Below are 13,644 nucleotides of genomic sequence, written 5' to 3'. Positions count from 1 at the left end.
GTATTAACTATATAATTAATTATCAACGACAATATTTCCTTACTGATAGGTATCAATTGGTTGTTGTTTTCTTACGTGTTAACTTGATCTTCAGTAGCAGATTTCTTGGCGGGACTTGGATTTGGAGGAGGCACATTTCTTCGTTGTCCTTTTTGCGGCATCCTTGAAAATGATTAATTATATCAAAGAAAATTAATTAGAAGAAATTATGAAAAGTATAATATTTTATAGTCACCTATATGAGTAAAATATTTAGTACTTTTATTCTTCATCTTCGGATGTATTTTCCATACTTGTTTCCGAATCTCTCTCAATAACATGTTCATCATCACCATCAACCTCTTCGTCATCCTCCTTATCCACCTCTTGCACGGATTCTGATTCGTCTTATTCTTCTTCATCCTCACCTACTTGAATTGAATGATCATTTAATACAGACGGGTCGAGATGGAGGGGTGGGACGCCATTTCTACACAAGGGGAGCAACTCAAGTGCATTGAGGTCAACAAATAAGTTAATACCCTCTCCATTTTCCTGGTATGCCTCTACAATCAGAGTGTCATCTTCATCTCCAATATTCTCGTAATCTGCACTCGTTTCTGCTACATATATATTTCAAGGGACAAATTTTTGTACGACTCGCCAAGTTATCTCTCCATTATTATCTTCATTAGCGCTTTTCATTGGATCAATCAAGTAATAGACTTTGGTAGCTTGACAAGCCATTACGAATGGATCATCTTCGTACCATTTAGATGCTGTATTGACACTCGTAAAGTGATTATCCCTATGTATCAAAACCCGACCACCGCCTAGATCCTACCAATCACATTTAAAGACATATGTTATAGATCCACCCAGATATCTTAATACGATAATATCACGTATGACATCATAATAGTCAATATCATCTATTCCATGAGTCCCTTCGACCAACACAGTACAATTTTGAGTCTTTCTATTATGTTCAGGGTCTAAAGTATGGAATCTATAACCTCGAGCCATCTATGCAGTGTATCGAAGTCCTCTATTTGAGAGACCACGAACCAATGCATACGATTCAGGAGAAATTGATTCAAGATCAAGAGCACCTTGTTCCAAAATCTAAACATTGAAATAGTATATATTTATTAAAAGTTATCCAGAGTTAAAAGTTTCAAAATATAACATATATATAATTTTAGTTCATACACGTTCTTCAAACCATCCGGAAAATTCTTCCTCGTATCTTGCCTCTATATTCTCTATGTCTTTCGTCCTAAGTTTGTCCATGTGCTCACTGTATATAAGTGCAAAAGAAGTATATTTTGAGCACAATAGTTATAGTTATACTTCAAGAAACTAAAATTATTCAAAGCATGCAACAACATATCTGAGATAATAATCAATCTCCCGGCAATTATTTAGCACATACCACCGAACTTTACTCAACTCTCCATCAATTAAATCATAACCCATTTGTGCACCCAAGGGTCGTACATTCTAGAAAACATTGATAGCTCACGAGGAGGCGATGCTGTAAGATCAGCATTTTGCTCTTGACGATTAAATAGTGTCTCAACACCACGAAAATATAGAGAGCAAAATGTTAACCATTCATCGTATATAGAGGCCTCTGTTATTGAATCCTCAGCTCTAGCTTTATTCCCAACAGTGCGCTTCAGTCGACTCAAATATCTTTCAACTGGATACATCCAACAGAACTGCACCGATCCACCCAACAGTACCTCTCAAGGTAAATGTATTGCTAAATAGACCATGTCACCAAAAATGATGGTGGAAAGATCTGCTCGAATTTACATAGTATAGTAGTAATGTCTTCTTCCAGTTTCAGCAACATATCTCAATTTACTACCCGAGCACACAAATCCTTTAAAAACATACAGAGTTCGGATATGGTGACACATACATTAGATGTCAGCTTCCCATGAATTCTCACAGGTAATAACTTATGCAAAAATACGTGACAGTCATGACTTTTCAATTCACTGATTTTCTAGTCATCAGGGCTCACGCATCTACCAATATTTGAAGCATAATCATCTGAAAACTTCACACCTTGCAACCATTTGCAGAAATTCATCCTCTCCTCCCTCGTCATCGTAAAACATGCATGCATCATGACCACCCTTTTGCCTTCCATCCACAAATGTAGATTATGTTTAATTCTCATTCTCTTAAAATCTTTCCTCGACTTAATTGTGTCCTTCTTCTTTTTGTTAATGCTAATCAATGTACCCAGTATATTATCACATATATTCTTTCCTATGTGCATTACATCCAAACTATGTCGCAACATGCAGGACGACCATTATGGCAAGTACAAAAAATACTATGCTCTGTCCAATTCAATTCTGTTGCGCCTCGTTTTCTCTTATTCTTTTCCCGACTTTTGGCAAAATTGTTCGCTCTAACATGTATTAGTTGTTCAACTATCTTTTCCCCTGACAACACATTCGGTGCGATTCTGTCATCTACACTCACATCAAACTTAGTACATTCTCTTCTCCATACATGATTTGCTGGTAGATAACATCGATGACCTATGAAACACAACTTCTAAGAATATTTTAACCACTCACTAGCAGTTTCTTTATTACACTTTGGACACACTAACTTCCCTTTCATAATCCAGCCGAAAAGATTCTCTTATTCTGGAAAGTCTTTTATCGTCCACATTATCGCAGCATGCATCTGAAAAGATGTCGACGTGGATGCATCATAAGTTGTAACACTTGTGTCCCATAACTCTTTCAGCTCTTCAATCAACGGCTGCATGAATACGTCAATGTCATTCCCAGGTGATCTCGGGCCGAGATAAGTAAAGTTAACAAAAAGTTGGGTGCCATCATGAACCTCCATGGTGGAAAATTATACGAAATCAACACTACAAGTCAAGTGTTATAGCTTGTACTCATATCCCAAAATGGTTCAATCCATCGATTGTGAGCACATGCGCACGTTCTGAGCTTCTATCCCAAACTATGGGTATTGATTATCGAAATATTACCACGCAAGTGAGTCAGCTGGGTGCCTCATATATGCGTCATCCTTAACCCTTTTCTTCTCGTGCCACCTCATATTGTGAGCTGTTTTCTTACACATATATAGTCTTTGCAACCTAGGTCTCAAGGGAAAACACCGCAACACCTTAACCGGCACGTTTTTCTTACCCTTCCACCTCGACTCTCCTTATATAGGACATGTTTGTTTCTCCTCGTTCTCCTTCCAGAACAAAACACAATCATTCTTGCATGCATGTATAAAGTTGTACTCAAATCCTAATCCATTTCTCAACTATTTTGCTTCATAAAAGTTCTTTGGCAATGCAGACCTTTCGAGAAGCACCTCGTTAAATAAGTTCAATACCATATTTATTGCTTTCTTCGACATCCCACACAATGACTTAATGTGAAGCAATCGCACAATAAACGACATTTTGGAATGTTTTGTATAGCTTGGATAAAACTCGCGCTTTACATCTTTTCACATTGCCGCGAAATTTTCACAATCAGTCCCTCAGCTACTTATCGTCAACCTCATCCATAAACATCTTAGCTCCAATGTCACCCAACATCTACTCCATCTCATACTGCTCATAATCATCATCTATGTGCCGCAAATAATTTGGATGATTGACCAATACATTTACTGACTGTTCATGCAGCTCACCATACAGTACCAATCGGGTATTCCCCAGATCCATATTGTTCACAAATATATGGCTTTCAACTTCATCCAACCAATCATATCGCACACAAATTCTTGCACTCTCGACATGGACACTTAATGTAACCACGACTATCAGCAGAGGTCCGTGCAAAATTAATGAAGGTTCTTACTTAGACGCTCAGACGCATCCAACTTTTGTCCATTTCTAAAAATATATATCTATTAATAACAAGTACATAGAAAATTTACATGCATGTCAAGCTCCAATTCTCATTGCTTTTTTTTTTATAAGGTAGTTGGTCCTATCACATTTGAGATTATATTATCCATATTACACAAATCTCGTCACTCTACTACTTTCCACATTAGTAGAAATTTCGGCAGTTCCTCCCCATAATTCTCCAAGTATACCCAAAAAATAGTAAAGGAAGACATGAAACTTCATATTAAACGTGGAGAGTAGGAATAACAAAAATATGCAATACATATAATATAATCTCAAACTGTTCACACTAGACAATTCAGGAATTAGTGGACACATAAATGTACACTAATTCCCAAACAGGTCTAAGGTTATTTATGCAATGTCACATAGTATATATCAAAAAACACTACAAACAATATCCCCATGTTGTTTGAATTAACAATGTCAAACAAATAGTAGTGTTATATTGTTAAACTAGAGAGAGATGGAAGAATATGTTCACTAGTTTCCTATCATGAGTAGACAACGAGGAAGAATGATATTAAAGAAATGTCTAAATTTTAGTCTAACTACTTAACTGTCACAAACTCTCCGACCTTGACAACTCTCAAGGTCGGAGAGATTACGACAATCAAGCAATTAGATTAAAATTTAGTCAATTATTTACTATTATTATTCCTAAATTATAATTTTAATTGTTATTATATATCACATTGTTAATTGATACCTATGTAATTTTAATTGTTATTATATAATTTTAATTATTATCATTCATAAATTATAATTTTAATTGTTATACTTAATTGAATGAGTTATTTATTTATATAGACAATAAGTATATAATTTCTATATAAGCATTTATTTGATCCTTATTTATTTACTCTCTAGTTTATTTTAAATAAGTATATTTATTTATATTTTATATATAGTTAAGTTATATACCTTTTTTTTTAAATTAAGTTTTATACTGTACTTATAATTTGCATAATAATCATATTCATACTAAATTAGTATGAATATATTATATATACTTATTAAATATTAAATATTAATTCTCATATTAAATGTATATTTATAACTTTCTTGTTAAAGAACAAATACCAAAAATTATTATATCAAAAAATTCACATAAATCCACAAACTAAACACAAAATATTTCTAACCATATAAACATATTCAATAAAAATTGGCAAATAACAATCACAATATTTAAAATCTATATAACAACATATTCACAATATTCCACAACAATATTTCTAAACATATTAATTCATCAATGAACACCATAAACTCACGAACTATTCACAAAATTTACAAACAATAATCACAATATTTCAAGGGGAAGCATAAAATCACAACAAAATCTATAAACATATTGCTAAAATTTATAAATATACCTAACACTGACACTATACTTTTACAAATCAAAAGTTTTCAACTTGCCAAAACAAACACTCATTAAAAAAAATACAACAATAACTTATTAGAAGCATATATAAAAAAGAAAAAACACAAGACAAATATCATAAAATTCAAAAAAATATAAAAGAAAATGAGTTTTTCCTTACCAAAATCAATGGAACTAGAGTTTCAAAATATTAACCCTCTCTCACTCTAACCCTCTGTTACTCTAGCTCTCTCTCTCTCTAACCCATGACCCTCTCTCTCTCTAACCCACGACCCTCTCTCACTATCTTTCTCTCTCAGTTATTTGACGCACGGGAGAAGTAGCAGAAATGAGTCTGCTTCCTCCCGTGCGTGTATTCATGCAAAAACTAAATCATTAGAAGTAACGTTCGAACGTTAAAATATCTCATCTAGTTTTAAGATGAAGTTTGAACGTTAAAAAAATTCAGCTAGATTTTCTGCAAATAATGTTCGGACGTTAAATATACACGTTCGAACATATCTTCCTATGACAGAGCCCGAAATTTTCCGCACTTTTATTTTCATGTTCGAATGTATGGAAATTTGACATTCGAATGTTTATAAATTCCTAAAATTTGACGTTCGAATGTTTATAAATTCTTAGTAAATTTCATCGACTAACATTCGAAAGAAAAATTTTAACGTCCAAACGTTTCAGATCATCACAAAGGTGCCGAAATCGAGCGAAAAATTTTCTGCATTTTTTTAACGTTCGAACGTAAATAATGTATGTTTGAACGTTACTTTAGGATGTTATTCAATAGTTAGTATTTATTAATATAATAGTTATATATATATTTTCTAGATGCTCATAATATTTCTCTTAAATATAATCTCTTTTTATTTTTGAAAAGTTGAGAAAAATACTAACTCTTTGTGACTATTTTCTTCTTTCATATAATCTTGTTTGAGTTATTCTTTGTTAATTTTAAATTCTTCTTTTCTCAATGTATATATTTGGGAATAATCTCCAATCACTTGTGAATATGTTGGAGAAAAATGTTCATTTTCATGATTATGAGAGATGGATGCCAATGTGAGTAATCTTGAGAATGAGAGGCGACATTTGCAAAATAATGATCCCATCAGCCTTTTAGCTGGCCGGTCTGTAACAATAATATGTGATATAATAATAATATAACAAAATAATCTCATATGGCTCTTAATCCAAAGACGTAAATCCCAAGTAATAAATAGCTACTAATAATAATATATGATCATAAGAATAATAATAATAGACAGTATAACTAACCATATGCATGAAAGCATGTACAATAGGCAAGGTTACATTCGGGATATGTTATAGTATACATTATAATATATAACATATATTAATAATAAAATATATTATTAATATATTTTTGGGAATTAAATTTCCAAACGTTCGAACGTGACTCAGAGTGGCGTTCGAACGTTTTGTGTATATAAGCCCAAAATCGAAACAAGAAACGTCATTCTCAGAACTAAACCGTTATTTCTCCAACATTGCACGCCACTGTCAAACCTTGCCACAACCGTCACAAAAAGGTAGGCATCCCTCTTTTTTCCTCTTACATGGTTTTTTTTAAGATTTAGTAGGATTTTGTGTAAATCGAGCGTTAGTGGTGGCCAGATTTTTAATTCTATTTTCTGGCCACCACAAGTTGCTATTGGCAAAATGGTCACCGTAAAAAAGTTTCTTGAAGTGTATACTTCATTTCTATGGTAGCATTTGGCCACTTAGACCCGTCGTACGTGATTTTCGATAATTACTGAGTCGACTCAGCCATTATGTGTCTAAACATTCGAACGTTTAGACAGAACATTCGAACGTATGACGTTACAATTGCATAGCCCTTTCATGTTCGAACGTATCTTTTCTATATTCGAACGTACAACTTTTTAATTTGTCTGCCGTTTTGCCTTCCAAGTTGCAGAAGTCAATAATTTACGTTCAAACGTAAAAAAACATACGCGTGAACATAAAAACATACATTCGAACTAAAAAACATATGTTCGAACGTAAGTTATTGACGTTCGAACGTAAAAACCATACGGTCGAACTAGAAGGCATAACATTCGAACGCAACACATTTCAAAATTCTTATCTATTATGCCTTTAACATTCGAACGTGTATATTATCTTATGTTCAAACATTAATATAATTTTCATCTAAAGAACGTGCATCTTTAGATAAAACGTTCGAACATATGTTATATTATGTTCGAACGTTAATGCAGAGTAGTTTAAAATTAATACGAAAGATGCATCAATAGTACTAATAATATTTTTTCATTTTCTATTTTCAGGATATGGCTCATCCTTTGCATACCCGAAAACGGAGGAGGGAATGAGCCACTTCGGACACTGCTCGGATCGGGGCTCATACTGTTATGGTGGATCGAGAGGTCTTGATCAATGAATTCGACGAGCTCAGATGGGAGAAGATGAACCTCAAAGATGTGTTCATCAGTAGAGGTTAGGGAAATATCTGCTCATTGAAGGGGAAGGTATACCCCTCAATGGTTCGGTAGTTCTATATGGGGATGTGCTCTTTGTCTCATGATGCATCCTCTCACACTATGACTGTACGCAGTGTGTCGTTTGAGATTTCATCGAATGTGATCGCCAAGCTACTCGGGATTCGTCGAGTAAGACATCGATTACAGCTGACTCTCAAACTGGCGACACAGCCGTTGTTAGCACATCTACATCTGCACACGGCACTCTCGATGCAGATGTAGACACTTCTGCATTATCTACTGGCCCAGAGTAGATGATGTCAAAGATGCAAACCGATCAGAGGTTGAGGGTACTGACCTTGAGGCTTGGAATGATGACCGAGACGAGGATTTCTACATCCTCACCGAGAGAGACCGCATGCAGATCGAGAGGAAGAATGCCTTCAACCAAATACATCTGCTACCTTTCTTCTACATGTTGCAGCTTATTGTTGCAACAAACATAGATCCTGTGGCACATAAGACCACATTTAGTCGGACTCAGGCACATTTTTTTATACGAGTGGCACGTGGAGATCCCATCGATTTGCCACTGCGAATCTTTGAGAGGATCTATTACGAGGCGAGCATCTGTCTCCACGGCCAACCTTCCATACGATGTCATCATCAGCCGACTATTACTTGCTTGAAGAGTGCCACTCCAGCCGGAGGAGCAGATCATAGATCAGATGAGCCCCCTTGACATGAGTACGCATCGACGTAGCATTGGACAGACGATGGGATCTCTTAGTCATCAGCCACCCTCTGTAGCGGATCTAGCTCCTCCGACGCAGCTCGAGCTCGGTGTGGGAGTAGTAGTCAGCATCCGAAGAGTACATCTGCAGGAGATGCGCGGCCTGCTTGGGTTGATGCGGTGATCTCACAACTAACTATGCATATTGATCGATAGATCATGGCTGTAGAGGAGTCTGTCTCTGAGATAGCCCATCGTGTAGGTATCCTCCACGAGAAGGTTGATAGCTTGACTAAGGAGATATGGAGTATGAATTTCATGAACAACGCGTTCACGTAAGTGTTCATTACTAAATTCTATTATATTTTATATTTTGCTTTTAATATATTTAAGGAAAAATATTATTTCATATATCTATTGTTTTTTAATTTCAATTCTCAATCTTTTTTAATGTTATATTTTCCAACTTTAATACTAAATCACTACACTTCAAATATATATAAACATAAATATATATTTATATATGTATATATAAATATATAATTATATTTTACAAATTGTGTGTATATAAATATATATTATAATTTTTTAGACTTGTTCACAAATTATGCACTATAAAAACTACATTATTTTTAAATTAGAGTCAAATTTAATTTAAATTTACAATTAACGTTCGACCGTTAGTAAGTAACATTTTACTGAGGTGCCAAAACATTTTACGTTTGCACGTAGGTAGCCACAGTGTTCGGACGTATATATGACGTTTAAATGTAAATTTACTTTCTGTTCGAACGTAAAAAAAAAAAAAATTGCAAATTAAAAATTAAAAAATTAAAAAAAAAACTTCATCTGTCTATAGTGATGGTTTCCAAAAATCATCACAAAAAATACTTTTTAGTGACGATTTAGAGATTGTCACAATTTCTCAACCATCATTAAAAATTAATTATGTTGTAGGGGATCACATGATGATCTTCAATTTGCTAAAGAAAATGCAAGATTGCATTAACAAAATGTAGTCACAAATAAATGAATTTTGTTTTGAATGAAAGTTTATTTATATGAAAAATTCTATTCAACAGTGCTATATATACCACATATATATTTTCTTAATCAAGAAGTTAAAAAAAAGTTATTAAAAAATACTTCCTTAATCATGAAGTAAAATAAAAAATTATAAAAAAAATATTTTATATTTTACTTCGTGATTAAGCAAGTATTATTTAATAATATTATAAATTTTTTTATTTTTTAAAAATATTTAAAATTATTAAAAATATCTATATAAAAAAAATTAAAAAATACACATAATAAAATAGACTGGAGCTCCAGCGAGCGGGAGCTCCAGCATTTTCCTATATATATATATATATATATATATATATATAACAATGAGATATTGCATAGACATATTTCTTGGTAGACAGCTCCAAGCAGAGTCAATGTCCATATTTATGGGCGTTATAAATTAGGTGTGGTACTACTGAATGATCAATCCCGTCCAGCTATATATGTACGGAGAAATGTTAAATGTTCGAGATTCAAAAAATATTTTGAATGATTTTTTTTTAATGATTAAAAAAATATTTTTTAATAATATTATAAATATTTTTTATTTTTTTTAAATATTTATGATGATAAAAAAATATAAAAAATTAAAAAATTAATTAAAAAATAAAAATTAAAAAATTAAAATGTACTATTCCAAAAGTGTATTCGAGATATTTTTTCGAAAAATATAGTGCTGCTTATACGTACATAAGACTCTATGAAATAGTATTAGCTATTTGTGAATTGGAAAATATTCATGAGCTTCGTACATCACACATAATTATTTTTATTATTATTTTTTTATTAAATATATGATATATGAATGATAAATATAAAAATTTAATTATTTTAAAAAGAATAAAATAAAAAAAAAATTATAATATGTGTTGAGTGAAGTTTATAAATAACAAAGTTCTCATAGAAATCTTACTAGGAGATCCGTTCATTTAACCTGTTTTAATTTTTTTTTTAGTTTTTTTTCATGTAATAATTAAAAAAATATTATTTAACAATATTACAATTTTTTTTTAAATATTTTAAAGTATTAAAAAATGATATAAAAAAATAAATTATTTTTTTCACATTATTTTTTAATATTTTTAAATATTTAAAAAAATCATAATATTATTAAAAAAATATTTTCTTATAAATTTTATAAATTAAATTATATCGTATAAAAACTTTTAAATAAAATAATTTTTAATGTCCCTAGCTGCAGCATGCATGGTTTTAATGCAATCAAATAAGGGACCGACAATAATGCAGACTAACAAATCACATAATTACACCTATGCAGAACCCACAATTACACCTATGGGCTCTGCAGAACGCATAAATATCCCAGATGCGCCTGATATTCTTCCATCATATCTCAATTGCTAGCTCATGCTGATCATCTAGCTACGGCTAAGACAGTACCAAACCCTACTTGATCTCTTTCTCTCACGTACAGAACCAACCATGGTATTTACCAAAGTAGATCAAGACTTGGTTTATGGCATCAAGCTTTCCTCGGTCGGGCCGGGAAGAGTGACCGGTTCGGACGTGGTTCATGACCTAAGTGGGATGGACATAGCCATGAAGTTGCACTATGTCAAAGGGCTGTACTTCTTTAGCAGCCAGGCAGCCAAGGGTTTAACCCTGCCGCGCTTCAAAGAAGCCGTATTCGAATGCTGCTGTGACTTCTACTACACATCTGGCCGCCTCCGACGATCAGAGTCTGGGAGGCCGTACATAAAATGCAATGACTGTGGCGCTAGATTCATCGAAGCACACTGTGACATGACCATTGATGAATGTCTAGAGATGAAGGGTTTCTACTTTGATCTGCAGAAGTTGCTTGTGTCCCAACAAGTCATTGGGCCTGAACTAACGTTCTCTCCCCCAGTTCTCATACAGGCCAGTAATTTCACGCACATAATCAATTATTGGTCGTTGTTTTTCTCTATTTTTTCTTTTTAGATCTCTAAAATAGGAATTGGTTTAGAAAGACAAACGAAGAACAATACAATAATTCTCTATGAAGTTTTGCAGACGGAGGTTCATGTTTAGTTTCCCGGCCATCACCCAAAATTGGACCTTTACTGATGGGAACAAGGTGCATTTAAAGCACTTTGGGTGGTGAGAACGGTCGCAAAATGAAATATATATCTTCGTACTGTTATTGGAGTAATATTGCTCATGCTATGTATTAATTTCAGGTCCTCTAATTTATATAATGTATGACTTACCACAAGTTCATCCGATAATTATATATGAGTAGTTTTATATGTAGTTACAATTTTATGTATAATTTTTATTTTATTATTAATATTTTTAAACTCAAATTTTGAATTTTTTCTGTTTCCTTTTCATGACTAAATGCAGTTTACCCAATTCAAATGTGGAGGGATATCACTCGGCCTGAGCTGGGCCCATCTCCTGGGAGATGCATTCTCAGCTGCAAATTTCATGAACAGATGGGGCCAAATCATGGCCGCAGTTGGCTCTAATAACACGCCAGCCAACTTGCAGTATAAATCAAACACACATGATCACGAGAGATCCAAAAACCCTCCGCCAGTTCACGATGAACCACTTTCCCTTAAGTGGGTCGACCCGGTCGGAGACCACTGGATAGTTTCCAATAACTGCAGAATGGACACATTTTCATTCCATATAACTGCAAGCCAGTTAGCAACCTTGCACTCAGAAATCTCGGCCGGCCGAAACCGAAATGACCAAGTTCCAATCTTTGAAACTATTTGTGCCATTATATGGAAATGCATAGCCAAAGTTAAATTAGGAGAAGAGACTGCTCAAGCCAGAACAGTGACAATCTGCAAAAGTGATCCAAGAAAACCGACCAAAGGGTTTGTTACTAACACCCAGACTATAAGCTCAGTTACCTTAGACTCGTCTGTAACGGAGACGGACCCAAAAAGATTGGTAACGTTGCTGGTTAATGAAGCTGTGGATGAAAGAATTAGGATGGAAGAAGTGGTGGAGAGGGATGATGGGGTTTCAGATTTCATTGTGTATGGAGCAAACTTGACGTTTGTGGACTTAGAAGAGGCTGATTTGTATGGGTTCGAGTTGAATGGATATAAACCAGATCTTGTGTATTGTACTGTCAATGGCGTTGGAGACGAAGGAGCAGTCTTTGTGCTGCCGGCGGGGCCAGAAGGGTCTGGTCAAACCAATGGTGGCGGGGGAAGAATGGTGACGATAATCTTTAAGGAAAATCTAGTGCCGGAGCTGAAAACAGAGCTGGCTAAAAAGGGTCTAGGACAAGGTGGAGGCCATGACCTGACCTAAGCTAGGGTACTGTTTCCAAATGACCCGGGGAACATGTTGCTTTGCCTGCTAGGTTTGCTCTGGATTTGACCGCCGTTTTATTTTATTTTATGTTTTAGTTTTTCTAATATTTATAATAAATTTGTATATTTAAAAAAAAAATGTTTGAAGAATATATAATGTCTAGCGGTCACGCCCATCATGCGGCAGAGTAGCATGATACACGGTTTCATCATTGTACTATTTTATTATGGGGTTTCATCGTTGTACTATTTTATTATGGGGTTTCATCATTGTACTATTTTCATATTGCGAAGAAAATAACTTCTTGAGATAAATGTTTTTCTATAATTTTATATTAAAAATATTTTAATCATAAATATATTAAAAAAAATAATATCACAAAATGAAGTGATTTTATACAATTTATTAAATTATAAAATTATTTTTATTTTAAAATAAATATATCAGATTATATAAAATTACATCAACTTATAAAATTATTTTTATATAATTTATTTATAATTATAACAATCCTCTTTTTATATATATGATTTTTTTTTTGTTTTTTGTCTTTCGTTTGAGACTGGGGTTAGAGGCACCGACGCCGCCGAGTACCAAAATTTGGTACGATAATATAATTTTTTAAGCATTTTTTAAAATATGTTTTTATAAAAAAAAGTACAATACAAAAATATAAATAAACATAAATTTAAAAAAAAAAACGCACAAAATCAGTACACCAAAGAGAAAGGTTCGGTGGAAGCATAATTTTCCTTCGCGATTAGCCTGAAAATAGAATTAGAAAAGATAGACAATGATGAAAAGACAGGAAGAA

The 13,644-nt window shown here is 33.4% G+C and overlaps 1 protein-coding gene across 1 annotated transcript; it reads left to right on the top strand.

The window, feature by feature from the left end:
* The first annotated feature begins 10,894 nt into the window (after positions 1-10,894).
* LOC109008444 (protein ECERIFERUM 26-like) lies at positions 10,895-13,088 on the top strand. Its single transcript, XM_018988528.2, has 2 exons — positions 10,895-11,429; positions 11,898-13,088. The coding sequence occupies exons 1-2, from the start codon at positions 10,992-10,994 to the stop codon at positions 12,825-12,827; spliced, it is 1,368 nt and encodes a 455-aa protein (XP_018844073.2). The 5' UTR covers positions 10,895-10,991; the 3' UTR covers positions 12,828-13,088.
* Positions 13,089-13,644: the final 556 nt, after the last annotated feature.

This window comes from Juglans regia, chromosome 7 (assembly GCF_001411555.2).
Source record: "Juglans regia cultivar Chandler chromosome 7, Walnut 2.0, whole genome shotgun sequence".
NCBI classification, from domain to species: domain Eukaryota; kingdom Viridiplantae; phylum Streptophyta; class Magnoliopsida; order Fagales; family Juglandaceae; genus Juglans; species Juglans regia.
Note: the sequence above shows the minus strand (reverse complement) of the source record. Positions and strands in the feature narration are given on the sequence as shown.

Excerpts from the sequence above, each read along its gene's own strand:
- LOC109008444 (XM_018988528.2), top strand. The coding sequence starts at position 10,992 with ATGGTATTTACCAAAGTAGATCAAGACTTGGTTTATGGCATCAAGCTT. Across the intron at positions 11,430-11,897 it reads CTCCCCCAGTTCTCATACAG|TTTACCCAATTCAAATGTGG; the intron begins GCCAGTAATTTC and ends GACTAAATGCAG.